This window comes from Oncorhynchus masou, chromosome 16 (assembly GCF_036934945.1).
Source record: "Oncorhynchus masou masou isolate Uvic2021 chromosome 16, UVic_Omas_1.1, whole genome shotgun sequence".
In the NCBI taxonomy this organism is placed as follows: domain Eukaryota; kingdom Metazoa; phylum Chordata; class Actinopteri; order Salmoniformes; family Salmonidae; genus Oncorhynchus; species Oncorhynchus masou.
In genome coordinates, this window is record NC_088227.1 from 24,627,849 (window position 1) to 24,646,046 (window position 18,198).

An 18,198-nucleotide genomic window follows, 5' to 3' on the forward strand; every position below is an offset into this window, starting at 1 on the left:
CATGCAGTCGTGGGTGAACAGGAGTACAGGAGGGGACATGTTGAAAATGTCAGTGAAGACACCTGCCAGTTGGTCAGCACATGCCAGGAGCACACGTCCTGGTAATCCGTCTGGCCCCGCAGCCTTGTGAATGTTGGCCTGTTTAAAGGTCTTACTCACATCAACTACGGAGAGCATGATCACACCGCCGTCCAGAACAGCTGATGCTCTCATGCATGCCTCAGTGTTGCTTGCCTCGAAGCAAGCATAGAAGTGATTTAGCTCCTCTGGAAGGCTCGTGTCACTGGGCAGCTCGCGGCTGTGCTTCCCTTTGTAGTCTGTAATAGTTTGCAGGCCCTGCCACATAAGACGAGTGTCGGAGCCGGTGTAGTATGATTCAATCTAAGTGTTCTATAGATCGTCTCTGACCATTCCCCACATTCCATGTTAGAAATATTGTTCCAGTATTCGCTTTTGAACGTGTTAGAGTTTTGGTGGGAAACATGATTTTGAAACAAAGGACATTCCTTTGGTGAATATTGGAGAGGGAGGGCTGAATCTTCTTTCCTTGATTTACAACAAGACGTGAGTTGTTAATCCCATCTATTTCTTTCCTCTCCCCTCTGCGGGTGAGAGGGGTCTGAGTGAAGTTATTCATTACAATCCTGATCTGACCTATTTGTATTCCCGTGGACAGTCACGACAAAATCCACACAAAGAAACAATAAAGCCTGTCACCTTTTTATAACCTCACAACTTACCTGTCATTATTACCAACAAAATCTGTCCTAATAGCACCCCTATTTTACAACCTGGTAACATGCCTCAGTGGTGTAGAGTTTTTGCCCATCAGTTAACCCACCTTTTGATTGAAAAATGAATGTAAAGTATAGGAAGCATACTTTTTTCAACACAACCGGCGATCAGAATTTACCTTCCATTTATTTTCACCACTACATCACTGATTATCCTGTAATTATACACCATTATGTTGTGCAACATTCTGCCAGTCCTTACCCATGATTTTAATGCTGCGTCCCATCACAGTCAAGGAAAGTAATTCAAAGATAACTTATACTAAACAAAAATATAAACGCAAAATGCAACAATTTCAACGATTTCAGCGGGTGCCAGGCCCACCCAATCAGAATGAGTTTTTCCCCAGAAAGAGCTTTATTACAGACAGAAATACTCCTCAGTTTCACCAGCTGTCTAGGTGGCTGGTCTCAGACGATCCCGGTGGGTGAAGAAGCTGGATGTGGAGGTCCTAGGTTGGCATGTTTACACGTGGTCTGCGGTTGTGAGGTCGGTTGGATGTACTGACAAATTCTCTAAAATGACGTTGGAGGCAGCTTATGGTAGAGAAATTAACATTCAATACACTGGCAACAGTTATGGTGGACGTTCCTGCAGCCAGCATGACAATTGCACGCTCCCTCAAAACTTGAGACATCTGTTGCGTGTTGTGTGACAAAACTGCACATTTTAGAATGGCCTTTTATTGTCCCCAACACAAGGTGCACCTGTGTAATGATCATGCTGTTAAATCAGCTTCTTGATATGCCACATCTGTCAGGTGGATGGATTATCTTGGCAAAGGAGAAATTCTGACTAACAGGGATGTAAACAAATGTGCACAAAATTTGAGAGAAATAAGCTTTTTGTGCATATGGAACATTTCTGGGATCTTGTATTTCAGCTCATGAAACATGGGACCAACACTTGACATATTGCCTTTATATTTTTGTTCAGTATAGTATGTGGGTACTTACTGTATTAAGTTAATGGCAACATCACGCAAACCCAGACTCTGGTGTTGTACCTTGATTCAGACCTGGGTACGTTCCTGTGTCCAACAAACCAGGAAGCCCCAGTTAAACCAGTTGCAAACAGGAATCCAGGAAGTGACAGAAACAATGCAGTTAAGAATGCGGCTGTTACTAGAGCGTTTATTGACACCACACTTCCATCTTGTGGTCATTACCAGTCCCTACACTAGTCTTTCCACCAGGCTGGTACGCGAGGCGAACTGCATCAGAACTGCATCAGCACTACAGACTCTATCGGCCTGGGTTGCTGTAATCTTTCAATCTGTCTTGACTGCCCTGCAGTAGCTCCCTAGGTTGAAGTCTGTTTCTAATAATCACTAATGGAATTGTGAGATTTAGTTAGGGGGGGGGGGGGGGTGTTCAGTAAATATTGTGGAACTATGGAAGTGGAACTGTCTTACCTGTGTGTCTCCCATCAGGACATGGTTCGCCTGGAGGCTGAGGTGAAGACCCTGCATGACTCTCTGGACCAGGCCCAGCTCACACTCACCTCTCCTGACCTAGCACGACTCAGCCTCAGGGAGCAGCTCACGCACAGACAGGTAAACACTTATGGAGATAGATCACTGCCATAATCTGTCACAATGGTGTGCTTCCACCCACCGGACTTGACCACCCACTCAGACTGGTATTAAAACCCACAACACAGGTAACCACCCACATACTAGAGACAGATACTGAGGAACACTGAAACAGCATTGTACTACAAAATATATACATTATTCCCTTTAAACATTCCTGTTCGTCCTGTCCACCCAGCGTCTGTTGGTGGAGATGGAGGCCTTCAAGCAGCAGGTGCAGGCGGTACAGCTGTGTCAGAGCGCCCTCCGGCTGCCGGAGGAGGTAGTGGCCAGCCTGTCCATCTGCAGAACAGCCCAGAGCCTGCAGCAGGAGGCCAGCCAACTGCAGCACACCACAATCCAACAGTGCAACATCCTACAGGTAGGGAATTGACACCCACAGCATCATATCAAATGATACATTATTCTGATGCAGAAGATATAGTCATCGTAAAGCTGAGAAAGCTGCGTGGGACTGCTGAGCAAAGTAAGTAACAGCAGTCATTCAGCTTTACGATGACTATATCAGTCATGCCACAAGTGCTGTTATAGGGCAGGGCACAACAACTGTTTCTGTGTGACAAGATGTCTCGCTAAAACAGACAAATGGCAAAAGGAGCAGGTGTGGGATGTACATTCTCCTTTCTGTGTGCTCATCTCAGGATTTTTCTTAAATACGCAGTCTTGGATTTTACAAATCCGTAACATATCATACAAAATGGATGAGGTAATTATTGGGGAGCACATTTTCAAAAAGTACTGTTTGAAATGATAAAAAACCTTTGGAGCATCACTTTAACTTAGTGGTTCAGGGCTGATTTGGTTGTTAAGCTGGTTTTGGTAAAGGTTAGGTCTGGGAGGGATGAGTTGACCTTGAATGGGCTGCTAACAGGTAAAAGGCAGGGTAACCAACTAAACCATCTTTAACATACTCTCTGTGCAAGGGTGCTTGTTGTAATAAACCCCAAAGAAACAAACAATTATGTCATTACTGTGTAACTATCATTTAACTATACTTTCTTAGTAAATACCTGATTTTAGTTGGAGTTGACCCCAACCTGCTTTGGACTCTCTTTCCCAGGAGGCCGTGGTGCAGTATGAGCAGTATGAACAGGAAGTGAGGAACCTCCAGAGGCTGATAGAGGAAGCTCACCGCATCATACAGGACCGACCCGTTTCAACCAGTAACATACATGAACTACAGGCCCAGATACACCACCATGAGGTGAGAGATATCGATATATTGTATATGTACACACACACACACTCACACATACACGCGCGCACACACAACACACACACAAACAGTGAGTTCCAGGTCAAGCATCATAAGACTCCCGTCTTCTCCTGACTGAGGAAAGAAAACACTATCTTTGTTCACTGGGTTTATATCCATTATGACATAACACGAACACACTCTGTCTTCAACTCTGCACTAAATACTTCAACTCAGGAGTCAAATATTTGTCTTATAATTAGACGTATTTGACTAAACAGGATATTGTTTTTCTAAATTGACTCCTCAGTTTCACTTTCGTGATTTTCTCAGATGTCTTGAAGCTCAGTTGGGTCATGGCTGCAATTTAGTCTATTTTATCTCTAAAGATTGACCTGATGTATTTTATCTCTCTAAAGATTGAAATGATGTATTTTATCTCTCTAAAGATGGACATGATGTCTACACTACAGTTGTATCTCTACTGAAGATCAATGATTGTGTCATACAGCATATTCTATTTTTTATTCACCCCAATGGCCTTTCAATCATAGCCTGGTCCCAGATCTGTTTGGGCTGTTTTGCCAACTCCCAATGACCATTCAGAGTTAGCAAGACAGCAAAAACAGAATTGGTACCAGGCACTTTCAATCATACCTATCAGGGGAAATAGTAGGTCTGTGCAGCTCATATTGTATTTAAATAAAGTGACCCACTTCAGCTTCAAAGTATGATAATAGAGAGATGATAGAGTGGAAGGAAGAGGATATTGACTCATACAGTATCTCCTGTCTGCATAGTAATCTCCCCATTCACTGTAGCTTCAACCTGCAGTGTTGGCTGAGTCCTGTCAGTCCCTACAGGGATGAATAGAATAGATTAGAATTGAATAGAAAACCACTACTGGGTTTAAAACCTACTTATAACACAGTTACATGATGTGACAGTGGCCATTTTACATGGGCTCTGTTCCTCTCTCTCTCTCTCTCTCTCTCTCTCTCTCTCTCTCTCTCTCTCTCTCTCTCCCTCTCTCTCTCACACTCTCTCTCTCTCTCTCTCTCTCTCTCTCTCTCTCTCTCTCTCTCCATCTCCAAAACAAATACATTCCAATCGTATCTGATTTGACCTCCACTGACGTGACTGTGCACACAGAGGATACATTCTGCAAGTGGCTGAGGTTCTGATTTGACGTACTGTAGCTACACCCGACTGCAGTATCAGACGGCACATTTCAAGCCTTGTGCTTTACACTGCAGTTTGCAGACTTTGCTGAGTGTGTGTTTGATCCTTCCTGCAGAGCGAGAGAGACACACATGCATTGCGGGCGCGCACACACACACATACACACACATTTTGGGGAGAGCGATGAAGACACACATACACACAGATTCTTGTGTGCTGGTATTTGACCACAGCTGCAGTCTTATTGACTGTGCTGTAGTTGTTTGGCTTGGTTGAGTGTTGGCGGAGTTCAACAAAAAGGGATACCTAGTCAGTTGTACAAATGAATGCATTCAACTGAAATGTGAATCAGAGAGGTACGGGAGGCTGCCATAATCGACATCCACGTCTTTGGCGCCCGGGGAACAGTGGATTAACTGCCTTGCTCAGGGGCAGAACGACATATTTTTACCTTGTCAGCTCGGGGACTCGATCCAGCAACGTGGCCCAGCGCTCTAACCACTAGGCTGCCTGCCGCCCCTGAGCTGATAGCTGCAGTTCTACTGCCTCACCTCAGTCTGATTATCAGTGCATCCACCATCTGGGAGAGAAAAAGCGAGGGAGTGGAGGGAGAGGAGGGAGGGAGAGAGGGAGGGAGAGGAGGGAGGGCGAGGAGGAAGGGAGAGAGGGAGGGAGAGGAGGGAGGGAGAGGAGGGAGGGCGAGGAGGGAGGGAGAGGAGGAGCCTGAACTCACTGCCCATAGTGGGTCAGTAATCTGACACCCGCTCTGTAATTCTTTCACCCTCCTCCCTCTACCCTCTCTTTTCCCGGCTCTCTTTTGTTGTCAGGAATTCTTCTTTAGGATTGGAGGAGGGAGGGGTAGCTGTGATCTCACTTCCTGTCTCTCAACCCTTTGTGTGTGTGTGAGAGAGTGGAGGAGAGATTTGCACTGCTTCAGTTAGCTCTCTCTCTTCCTCTCTCTCTCTTTCTCTCTCTCTCTCGTTCTCTATCTCTCTGTCTCTCTCTCTCTCTCTCTCTCTCTCTCTCTACCAAACCCTCTGTCTATCGAGCTTACCACTGTGCCTCACCCGCCTCTGCGCTGCTCTGATTGGCTTAGAGGTCCCAGATAGTGTGTGTATGTGTGTCACAGGGACAGAGCCAGTGCTATTCTCGCTCTCATACACACAGCAAGATCGAGAGAGAGGAGACAGAGAAGAGAAATGCGCTCGCTCCACTTATTCTTCACCCACCGGTGCTTTTCTCTGCACCGCATTCAACGCTGAACCAACCAACCCCCCTTTCTAGGAGCCTATTTAGTCAGACCTATTGATTTTCTTATTGTGGACTGAACCACGAAGTGTTGATCCCGGGGGTGTTTTGATCGGTGGTTGGGATGTTTTGACAGGAGCTAGCCCTGAAGATCCGAGGCTACCAGGAGCAGATAGCGTCCCTGAACTCCAAGTGTAAGATGCTGACTGTGAAGGCCAAGCACGCCACCATGCTGCTGACGGTCAGTGAGGTGGAGGGGTTGTCTGACGGCATGGACGAGCTCAGCGACGAGGAGCTGCCCACCAAACAACCGCCGGCACATCCCTCCGTCGTCATGGTGAGGGACTGGGGTTTGAAAATGACCCCCTGTGTCTGTATCCCCTTATGTGTCTCGCTCCCCTCTGTCTCTGCAGGTAGTTTCTGTTTACTCTGGGTCTGTCTGTTTGTCTCTCAGTATATGTAGATCTGTCTCTTTCTGTGTGTTGTATTGGTATGTTTAGGCCTAATCTAGGGGCAGTCTTTCTGTTCTGTCTGTCTCTCTGCAGTGTATATACTGTATATCTGCTACTGCACCTTGCTGTCTCTGCTGACATGGTATCTACCTCAGTATAGTCTTTCTATTCTTATCTGTCTCTGTATTCCACTCTCTCTCTTTTTTCCCTGTCTCGTTCTTTCTATTTGAAGTCCTAAATCAGTTTCCCCCTGCTGGTGTCTGTTGCTGTTTGTGCTGGTGTCTCAACAGGCCAGGAAACAGGATGTGTGTGTGTGTTTGTGTGTGTGTGTGAGACTATGCTTGCATGTACCAATTGGGTATACACAGTCAATCATGCATTGTCACACGATGAGGACACTAACATCACTGTTAAGTTTATGGTTCCCACACAGTGTAGTATCCAGCAGCGGGACATTGCCTGGTGTTGCATCATGGGGCCCGGGAAAGGCCTGAAAATGACTTTTGACAGGGTCCAACTCTGTCAGCCAAGTTCCACTATAACCGCCAAAAACAGCCCAATAGGGCTCGGCTCGCATTTCAGGTTTGCTCTCTACTGAGGCAGGCAGACAGGCAGACAGGGAGGGAGGGAGACAACTGTGCTGCTATTCTCTACTGTAGGGCCAGCTGAAGCTCACTCCCCCAGTCTAACTGTCTGTTGTTAACTCTATACTGGCTGCACTGGCCTCTCTCATGTAGAATATAGAGCCAGGGTTTAGATGTTTCAAAGAGAAACTGTAATTTGTTGTAAGTTGTTATGGTGCAGAATGTGCTGTTGCTGTACTTTTTGTGTGTGTACTGCTTAAAAGACAGAAAGACATTGAGGTATAAGCCTGCAACAACGTATATTTAGCTGTCCCTGGTGTGAGTGTACGCGCAGGAGTTTTATTTCCTAGCATTGACCATTCCATTCCCCTGATACATCCTGTAAAAAGCCTTGTGGGTCATCCATTGCAATTGCTTTCCAGCTTCACTAAGGGTTTCTTTGTCTAGCTGCAGTTGGCTACAGTACAGTAAGCAACGCTATATTCCTGTGCTTTTCGTGCTTCTGTAAGGCTTGGGGTTGTGTTCTATCAATACTTGTAATGTGATCTCATTGAGACACTATTTGATTACCTCCTGTCTAATTAATCAGTAGTGTGCTTACTCTGCTCAGTCCACCCTTCACTCTATTCATTATGCTTATGTTTCCTCTTTCCTCTTTCTCTCCCTTTCTCTCCATTTCTCTCCATTTCACTCCCTCTTTCTTTTTTGACTTTGTGTATTTATTCCTGTGCTCTCTCTCCATTCTCATCCTCCTCTTTCTTGTCTCTCTTTCCCTGTCTTTTCTCTCTTTATTTCTGTCCCCTCTCTCTATATTTCTCGCTGTCTATTTCTCCATATGGTTGTGTGTGTGTGTGTGGTCAGATGACAGCAGGCCGCTGTCACACACTCCTCTCCCCCGTAACAGAGGAGTCAGGGGAGGAGGGCACCAACAGCGAGGTCTCCTCTCCCGCCTGCCGCTCCCCCTCACCAGGGGCTAACGCTGACACTCCCCTTAACCAGGTACTGCACCGGCGCACCCCCCAACTGCCTCCCACCCATTCACCTGCCCCTGCTACTACTATCCCGACGACCCCTAACTACCTTCATCCTACCCCTCACTGTGCCTCCTATAAAGTACATGTGCTGTGTACCTATAACGCTTATCTGTCCCAACAGCGCTCTCTGAGACTGCAGGCATGACCATCTTACCACTATCTCCTGAGTAGACCGATTCCCTTGTTTCTCTATAAGCAGGGTTGTTGGTGAATTGCAATTGGTCATTCATTGTCTCAAAGCTTCACAACAGTTGTATAGCTTTAGAAGTGGAAATACTAAACGTCAATCAGAGTTTAGTCTTCGATGGTGTACTAGTACTATTTACTAGGAAGTTGTACATGTAGAAGCTGCACTTAAAAAACACCCAGTGCAGATATACTCTAAATATTTGAGTGTAGAATCTTAGGCTTACTATGGTTATAATGGCTTCCAGCATCTGGTAGGCATATGGCTAACTACATTAGGAGACATCAACGCAATTACAGGGTTTGTGCTCAGGCTCGAATGAAAGGGGGCCGGTGCGAAGGCAAAAAAATATCAATGGAGTTCAATATCTACAGTACCAGTCAAAAGTTTGGACACACCTACTCCTTCCAGGGTTTTTCTTTATTTGTACTATGTTCTACATTGCAGAAGATAGCCCTATTTATATATTATGGCAAGAACAGCTCAAATAAGCAAAGAGAAACAACAGTCCATCATTACTTTAAGACATGAAGGTTAGTCAATCCAGAACATTTCAAGAACTTTGAACGTTTCTTCAGGTGCAGTCGCAAAACCATCAAGCGGCATGATGAAACTGGCTCTCATGAGGACCACCACAGGAAAGGAAGAGTTAACTGCATCTCAGATTGAGTCATTGGAGTTAACTGCATCTCAGATTGCAGATGAAATAAGAGTTCAAGTAACAGACATCTCAACATCAACTGTTCAGAGGAGAATGTGTGAATCAGGCCTTCATGGTCGAATTGCTACAAAGAAACCACTACTAAAGGACACCGATAATAAGAAGAGACTTGCTGGGCCAAGAAACATGAGCAATGGACATTAGACTGGTGGAAATCTGTCCTTTGGTCTGATGAGTCCAAATGTGAGATTTTTGGTTCCAACCGCCATGTCTTTGTGAGACGCAGAGTAGGTGAACGGATGATCTCCGCATGTGTGGTTCCCACTGTGAAGCATGGAGGAGGAGGTGTGGGGTGCTTTGATGGTGACACTGTCTGTGATTTATTTAAAATTCAAGGCACACTTAACCAGCATGGCTATCACAGCATTCTGCAGCGATACGCCATCCCTTCTGGTTTGCGCTGAGTGGGACTATCATTTGTCTTTCAACAGGACAATGACCCAACACACCTTTGTGTGAGGGCTATTTGGCCAAGAAGGAGAATGATGGAGTGCTGTATCAGATGACCTGGCCTCCACAATCACCCAACCTAAACCAATTGAGATGGTTTGGGATGAGTTGGACTCCAGAGTGAAGGAAAAGCAGCCAACAAGTGCTCAGCATATGTGGGAACTCCTTCAAGACTGTTGGAAAGCATTCTTCATGAAACTGGTTGAGAGAAGGCCAAGAGTGTGCAAAGCTGTCATCAAGGCAAAGAGTGGCTACTTTGAAGAATCTAAAATCTAAAATATATTTGATTTGTTTAACACTTTTTTGGTTACTACATGATTCCATAAGTGTTATTTCATAGTTTTGATATATTCACTATTATTCTACAATGTAGAAAATAGTAAAAATAAAGAAAAACCCTTGAATGAGTAGGTGTGTCCAAACTTTTGACTGGTACTGTATATCGCACTAAAAACCATGAAAGGAATAAGCGAAGGAGGCCGATATGCAAAAATGGACAGTTTAAATGTATTTAATTAAAGCTCGAAAGAATACAAAGGGTCAAAGGGCAAGGCACTATGCAAAAGTGGACAGTTTAAATGTATTTAATTAAAGCTTGAAAGAATACAAAGGGTCAAAGGGCAAGGCACTATGCAAAAATGTAACAACCCACACTCTCACACTCTGATCTGTTGTGTATTATAGGGCCGGGCCCCTCTGAGTCGGGCCCCTCTACAGGAGCTGTATGACCCCTCTCTAGAGTCCAATGCCAACCTGGATGACCTGCAGCGCTCCTGGGAAACACTCAAGAATGTGGTACGTCAGCTCAACAGCTATCCACTAACATAAACAAACCATTACTGTATAAACACTGACCTGTCTCTTCTCTGAGTTATTTTTAGACCTATTTAACTATCCAGTTGTTAAAATGAATGAATTAAATAATGACTGTATGTCTCCCTCTCCTTCTCTCCTCCTCTCTCACTCTCTTCCTCTTTTTTCTTCCCTCTCTCTCCCTCTCCTTCTCTCCCTCTCTCTCCTCCCCTACTCTCTCTCCCCTACTCTCTCTCTCTCTCTCTCTCCTTCCTTCTCTCTCCCTCTCCTCCTCTCCCTATATAGATCAGTGAGAAGCAGAAGACTCTGTATGAGGCTTTGGAGCGCCAGCAGCACTACCAGGAGTCCCTCCAGTCAATCTCCACCAAGATGGAGTCTATAGAGGGAGCTCTCAATGAGGGCCTAGAGTCCCGCAAGAGCCCTGAGAGCCAGATGGCTGCACACCAGGTGAGAGAGATAGGGAGAGCGAGAGACAGAAAGAGTATCTCTGTCCTTTCCTTTAGGAAAGGAGAGAAAGTGGGGGGAGGGTGTTGAGGCGGAAATTCAGAAAAGGACAGAGATACAGAAAAGAAAAGAGGGGGAGAGGGGGATGTAAAAGCAGAAAGGGAGAGAAATTTAGATTTTATTTGCACTAGCCAGTGTAGGATTGGACAGACAGTACATTGCTGTTCCTTGTTGCTATGCCAACAGTACAGTAACGGCACAGTGCTTGTAGGGTTTTTACCAAATGCCAACTCACTGAACCTGAAAATGTCAATATGTCATACTCTCTCCGTAATCTCTGAACTGTTTTCCAACTACATGTTTAAATGACCTCCCCCTCCTCCCCCGTCTCCCCCAGGCCCTGATGGATGAGATCCTGATGCTACAGGATGAGATTGGGGACCTGCAGACCTGTTTCAGTGAAGAGCTGTGTGACGGCCTGGACAGTGACAGTGACCCAGGGGACCAGCTGGCCCTCCATTCCACCCTGACCGTCCTGGGAGAGAGGATGGCCACCATCCGCATGAAGGCCTCTGGGAAACGGCAGCTATTGGAGGTGGGTGGGAGTGGAACACTCATCAACAATGAATAAAGAAAGAATGGATGGATACTTAACACCATACGTACAATTCAATTGTTTTAATGTAAAGGAGTGTGGTTGCTGTAAAATAGTTGGTTGTCATAGTGACATGGGAGTTAACCAATGAATGGCTATAAATATAAAGATGACCCATTTCAAAGTGTTGTGGTTGTCGTGGTGCTCCCTACAGGAGCGTCTGAGTGAGCAGCTGGAGGAGCAGAGGCAGGAGCAGGCGCTGCAGCGTTACCATAGTGAGGCAGAGGAGCTCGACCATTGGTTGCTCAGCACCAAGGCCACACTAAGCTCCGCCCTTCAGCCACACCCAGAGGACATGGACATGGAGGAGCAGCTGATCGACTGCCAGGTGAGGGGCATGGCGGTGATGATGTCATAAGATAGGGACGGGAAATATGGTGGTCAGGGTTTTGGAGTTGTGTTATTGGGGGTTTCAGTGCACAGGAGCACCATACAAGGTTTGGATCCAAACGGCTCAGCCCCCTGTTTTGATACTTAAAAATAGTACTGATTTCAATTTCTGAGTCTCATTTTTGCAGAGAATTGCATTCCCACTCATATATCTTCTCCTAGGTAGTGGTTGTATTGTTATTGAGTGAAATTATGTAGGTCTGAAACTGGCTCTGACAAAAACCTGCTTTAGAAAATAAATGGATAAAGCCTGATAGAGTCCACAAGCCAAGACGCAGACATAAAATGGTCATACTATTGCTATTGTCCCACTGAATGACCATCCTAAATTAGATTTGTTTTTTTGTCCCTCTCCCTGTGTGGGATATTAGGATTATGGTCTGTCCCCCTGCTCTGACTTCCTCCAGCTTTGGGACGTCCCGCTGGCTCCCTAAACATTCCCCCAGTCCTCCAGGCCCTGCTTTGTCCACCTCTCAAACTGTTACCATGGTGATGTCACCCCCACTCACACTGTTACCACGGTGATGCCACCCCCAGGTTTGATCAGGTTGGTGTGGTGTTGGAAGTGGAAGTTGAGCTGATCCAGAGACAGTTTTGTGTTTTGGGGTCCTAGTAGATCATTCTAGGAGTGTGGTAAACAAAGTTGATCCTAGATTAGTGGTATGGACCAACCTCCCCCTGAAGCACGGATCTGTTAGAGTGCCCACTATAGGGAACAAACACATTTTTGAACTGCTGGTTTAGTTAGTTCATTTACTGACTGGTATTGCCTCAAAACATAAAACGGGTGACCCTGAGTGATTTAGATGAACTCTATGGGAACAGGCTTCTAATAATAACTGTCCCTCGGAGGCCCAGTCCCAGGTAGTCCATCCATGAAGTGTGTGCTGAGAGCAGCTGGGAGGACTATAAGCTGATTAAGGTTTACATATGGCTCCTGTGGAGCTCAGGTCTAAGGGCTAGGCCTGTGCAGGGTCAACCCTCTGTGGGCCTACAGCCCCCTGCTGGAGTTAATGGGAGCAGGGCTGGGGGACCGGGGGGCCGTGGGTGTAGCGTGAGGGATGGAAATGTGTGTGATATTACTTGAAAGGAGGCATGAGTGGAGACGAAGGGAGAGAAAGAGAAATGGAGAGAGATCTCCCAGAGAATGAGAGATAAGGAAAGAATAGGAGGAAAAGGAATGGAGAGAGAGAGGCTAAGAGTGGGAGTTGGAGGCGGGGGAAAGAGAGAGAGAGAGAGAGAGAGAGAGAGAGGGATATTCACATCTCCTTCTGAATGACACTGTCACAGCTCTCCTCTGAATGGAGAGGAGGTGGTGCACTGGGGAGACTATTGTGGAGGGAATCATGTCAGTAGGGAATTACCACTCCTACCACTGTGTCTCTGGGCCGCTCAGTGAAATGAGAAACATGCTTTTTTTCTCTTTGATCCCTTTTCACTCATGGTCTGAACATGGAAGGGGATGGCCTCTCATTGGAGAAGTGTTGTCGTGGAAATTTGAAGGAAGAGGTTGGAGAGGAACATGGATAGAGAGGGAGAGAAGTAGAGAAAAGAGTACATATTATGAAAAAGAGAAAGGGAAGGAGGACAGAGAACGTGGTGGGCATACAGTATGTGTACTGTATGAGGCAGGCCCAAGAAGCAGCAGCTGTAGCTCTTCTGATGGGTTCATGAAAACAGTGGTCAAGGCCTTTATGTGGAGATGAGGCCTCTGACCTTCCAGAACACGGACTGTCATTCACTGCCCTCGGGCCAATAGAAACTCTTTGAGGATGAGAACAGAGAGCTATCATTGGACGTTGATGTTCCTGAGATAGAGAAAGGGGTTGTGTCCATGTTGTTGTGGTATAGTTAGTTACAGTACTCTCAGAAAAAAGGGTTCCAAAATGGTTCTTTGACTGTCCTCATAGGTGAACCCTTTTTGGTTCAAGGTAGAAGCCTTTTGGGTTCCAGATAAAACCAATTTGGGTTGCTTGTAGAACCCTCTGTAGAAAGGGTTCTACATAGAACTCAAAAGGGCTCCACCTGGAACCAAAAAGGGTTCTTCAAAGGTTTCTCCTATGGGGACAGCCAAAGAACCCTTTTAGGCTCTAGATAGGACGTTTTTTTTGTTGGCCTGGGATTGGGTTATCATTGACTGTCACAGTTGAGCTGTCTCCCTGATGGGAGCAGTATTCTAGCTGCCCTTTCTAACCATACCATATTGACCAGTGGTGATTGATGCCATTTAAGATGAGAGGGAACAATTACACAAGTTTGGGGTCACTTAGATATGTCCTTGTTTTGAAAAGAAAATAACATTTTAGGTCCATTAAAATAACATCAAATTGATCAGAAATACAGTGTAGACATTGTTAATGTTTTAAATGACTATTATAGCTGGAAACTGCTGATATCTACATAGGCGTACAGAGGCCCATTATCAGCAACCATCACTCCTGTGTTCCAATGGCACGTTGTGTTAGCCAATCCAAGTTTATAATTTTAAAAGGCTAATTGATCATTAGAAAACCCTTTTGCAATTATGTTAGCACAGCTGAAAACTGTTGTTCTGATTAAAGAAACAATCCAACTGGCCTTCTTTAGACTAGTTGAGTATCTGGAGCATCAGCATTTGTGGGTTCGATTACAGGCTCAAAATGTCCAGAAACAAATAACTCTCTTCTGAAACTCGTCAGTCTATTCGTTGTGTGGGAAATTAAGGCTATTCCATGCAAGAAATTGCCAAGAAACTGAAGATCTCGTACAACGCTGTGTACTACTCCCTTCACAGAACAGCGCACACGGGCTCTAACCAGAATAGAAAGAGGAGTGGGAGGCTCTGGTGCACAACTGCGCAAGAGGACAAGTACATTAGAGTGTCTAGATTGAGAAACAGACACCTCAAGTCCTCAACTGGCAGCTTCATTAAATAGTACCCGCAAAACACCAGTCTCAAACGTCAACAGTGAAGAGGCGACTCCGGGATGCTGGCCTTCTAGGCAGAGTTCCTCTGTCCAGTGTCGGTGTTCTTTTGCCCATCTTAATCTTTTCTTTTTATTGGCCAGTCTGAGATATGGCTTTTTCTTTGCAACTCTACCTAGAAGGCCAGCATCCCGGAGTCGCCTCTTCACTGTTGACTTTGAGACTGGTGTTTTGCGGGTACAATTTGTTGAAAACCGTTCAACTATTTTCTTTCTCTTTGAGTTACCGACTCACTACATTTTATGAATTGCAGTGCTAGCTAGCTGTAGGTTATGCTTTCGGTACTAGATTCATTGTCTGATCATTTGATTGGGTGGAAAATATGTCAGTTCTTGCTGCAAGCTCTGTTGGTGGATGTCCTCTGGAAGTTGTCATAATCACTGTGTAAGTCTATGGAAGTGGGTGAGAACCATGAGCCTCATAGGTTTTGTATTGAAGTCAATTTACCCAGAGGAGGACGGAAGCTAGCTGTCCTCCGGCTACACCATGGTGCTACCCTACAGAGTGCTGTGGTTGCTAATGTAGACCTTCATTGCAAAACTGTTTTTAATCAGTTATTTGGTGACGTGAATATATTTAATATAGTTTTATCTACAAATTTGAACTTTTTTAATGTTTCACTCTGAGGAGTCTCTACTGACATTGACATATTTTAGCCCTTGTTAGCTGTATCATTTGTGGGTTCGCTATCATGTCTCAGCTTTCTTCCCTGCAACAGTGACTGCGGTCAAGTTGTGAATCAGGTTGTGGTCACTCTGGTGGTCACTCTGTTTGTTCTGGCCTTACTGTGTGCTGCTGTCCCTGCAGAACATGCTGTTTGAGATTGAGCAGAAGGTGGCCTCCCTGTCAGAGCTATCAGTCCACAGTGAGAGCCTGCTGCTGGAGGGGCGGGCGGGGACGCGCGGGGAGGCCGAGCAGCTCACCTTTAAACTCCACTCCCTTAAAGACAGCCTGGTGGAGCTGCAGAGGATGTTGCAGGACAAACAGGTCGACATTCAGGTGAGACACGATGCATCGTAGTGGCATGAGTGTTGGGCTATTTTCTCAGTCTCTCTGTCTCGCTCTCTCACTTCTCTCTCTGTCCTCTTCTTTCCTCTCGCCAGCTTTCCTATCTCCGTGTCTCTTTCTTTATATATCTCCTCTTTGTCCCTCTCATTCCCACCAATCAAATCAAATGAAACTGAAACCAGCTGTTTATTAACACTAGGGTTACCGGCACAAAAAGCACATCTCCTCCCTTGTTCCATGAGCATAATGGCCCTTTGTGTCATGGGCGGTTAGGTAACGCCTCCGCTCACAAAATCCACGCCATTACCAACCTCAAAGACCTGCTTGTCGTTGGTCTTAAATCCCGATATGCCCTGCATGAAATTGTCACTGTTGCGCTTGTTTTCAAGGACACATCTCAAATATTGCCACCTCTCCCACCTTAGCACAAGCAAGCTGATATTAGACAGGTAAATTGCTGAACCTGGCGCATGGGGTGGAAAATGCCAGAGAGACAATTTTTTACATGCTGAAATCGCAAACTAACGTGCGTTTGGCACTGGCGCCGCCGTAATAACAGACAAATGTAGCCCTCTCCCTCTGTCACACACAAACACAGTAGGACCATTAACCTGCCTCTCTTATGTGTTGGTGTATTGTTGTGTTTTGTTGAAGTGTGTTGCGCATCTCCATCAATAGTTGTTTTGTGGACACAAATGCTCTGCTTCAGTCATAAAGGACCACTGTCTCCCATGAGAACAGCAACTGCCTGTATGTCACACAAACAAAGAGCAAAGAGATGCTAACCTCTGATCCCTACCCAGAGATGCTCTGGAATCCTCTCTCTCTGGTCGTCATACTGACTCTAACACTGTTGTACATGGCATTCGGGCCTCTCACTTTGCTATGGTATTGTCTTCAGTAGTAGTAGGTATGTTTAGAAGCATCTAAGCACGGATCTGCATTTCAAACAAATAGTTGGAATGCACCCTTCAATATTTATTATGAAGAAATATGTCATCATTTTTTACCAAATAGTCTTAGAATACAATTTCCTTGAACAAGCTTTTAATCTCCTAAAATAGAATTTAAAGAGTAATCCGTCCCTTTTAATCCGTTAATTGGAGAGTAAATCCTAGTTGGAGTATCTTTGTAATTCAATCTCACAAAACTGTGCATCAAAGTAACAGCATTTATCACCGTTTATATCCACTGTAACATCTCTCCTTTCACCCCTAACCTCTGACCTCTGCATGTGTCCCAGGGTTCATTGCAGGAGCAGGAGGACAGTGAGCCAGACTCCATCCTGTCCCAGAGTCCCAACATACAGGACTGGCTGTCCCAGGCCCGCTCCACACGCACACAACAGCACCATGACAACCTGCTACGACAGAGGGTAGGATATGACATAGCTCTTTCCTGTACATGCACTATACCGCTATACTGTACCATGACTCTACATATCTCCTTCTCTCTGTCGTGCGTACGGGAATAGTTGTCATAAGTGGAGTATGTATCTGTGTTGGAGAAGTAAATGTACTGTGGAGGGTATGGAGCTGTGTGTATTCATGCTCTATTATTTTATTGTGTAGGAGCTGGAGGAGCAGCTGGCAGAGCAGAGAAGGCTACTGAAGTCTGTAGCCAGTGTAGGGGAGGAGATTCTCAGCCAACAGACCACACCCAATGGAGACAGGTACGTTTTACCACACACACACACACACACACACACACACACACACACACACACACACACACACACACACACACACACACACACACACACACACACACACACACACACACACACACACACACACACACGTACACACACACACACTCTAATTGTTTTCTCTCTCATTCTTGCACTGGTCTCTGTTTATCCCTTACTTATTCATTCACTCTCTCTAGTGAGGGAACGCCTGGTGTGTTGTTAGAGGCAGATACCTTGACCCCTCATGACCAGATGAGACAGAGGTGGGAGAATCTGAGTAAAGACCAGAGCACCAAACTCCAGCTGTCTCTTAACTCCCTGGAGCAGGAGCAGCTCAGTCCGGTAAGGATGGCTTGGATATCTATTATCTTCGTATCTACAAAATACCTTACCTGTCTAAGCACACCTGTCCACATAGCATCTAATTTTATTCAAATACCCACAGTACAAACCATATTCCAACCAAGTACAGTAACTAGTACTAACTTATGGTGTGAGATTACGTCAGTATCTGACAGTCCTGTTTCCCCTCTCCCCAGGTGCTCCACAGGTCATGTGTATCCAGCCCAGGGGTGGTGTTCAGGAGGGAGGCGCTGGGACAAGACCCTTACTTCCCCAGGGCTCTGTTGGAGGGCTGCAGCCAGACTCTAGAGAGGCTAGCCCAAGAGGTAATACACGTACACCGACTGGGTGTATATAACATGAGGATGGAAGTAATACAGTCAACCAGTAATATATAGGTTCCCTGAGAAGGATTATTTCTGTGATGAATTAAGCCTCTCTGGTTACATT

General features: G+C 45.6%; 1 protein-coding gene across 4 annotated transcripts in view; it reads left to right on the forward strand.

The window, feature by feature from the left end:
• Positions 1 to 18,198, forward strand: part of syne1a (spectrin repeat containing, nuclear envelope 1a) — a 130,854-nt gene that overhangs the window by 54,828 nt on the left and 57,828 nt on the right. For 3 of the 4 annotated variants that reach the window (XM_064991280.1, XM_064991281.1, XM_064991284.1), the window contains exons 36-49: positions 2,228 to 2,350; positions 2,568 to 2,750; positions 3,450 to 3,593; positions 6,151 to 6,351; positions 7,912 to 8,049; positions 10,127 to 10,237; positions 10,541 to 10,702; positions 11,097 to 11,294; positions 11,509 to 11,682; positions 15,516 to 15,707; positions 16,960 to 17,091; positions 17,288 to 17,388; positions 17,604 to 17,748; positions 17,946 to 18,074. In XM_064991280.1, coding sequence (XP_064847352.1) covers positions 2,228 to 2,350; positions 2,568 to 2,750; positions 3,450 to 3,593; positions 6,151 to 6,351; positions 7,912 to 8,049; positions 10,127 to 10,237; positions 10,541 to 10,702; positions 11,097 to 11,294; positions 11,509 to 11,682; positions 15,516 to 15,707; positions 16,960 to 17,091; positions 17,288 to 17,388; positions 17,604 to 17,748; positions 17,946 to 18,074 — 2,133 coding nt within the window. The remainder of the gene's footprint in view (positions 1 to 2,227; positions 2,351 to 2,567; positions 2,751 to 3,449; positions 3,594 to 6,150; positions 6,352 to 7,911; positions 8,050 to 10,126; positions 10,238 to 10,540; positions 10,703 to 11,096; positions 11,295 to 11,508; positions 11,683 to 15,515; positions 15,708 to 16,959; positions 17,092 to 17,287; positions 17,389 to 17,603; positions 17,749 to 17,945; positions 18,075 to 18,198) is intronic. The other variant, XM_064991282.1, reaches the window with a different exon arrangement.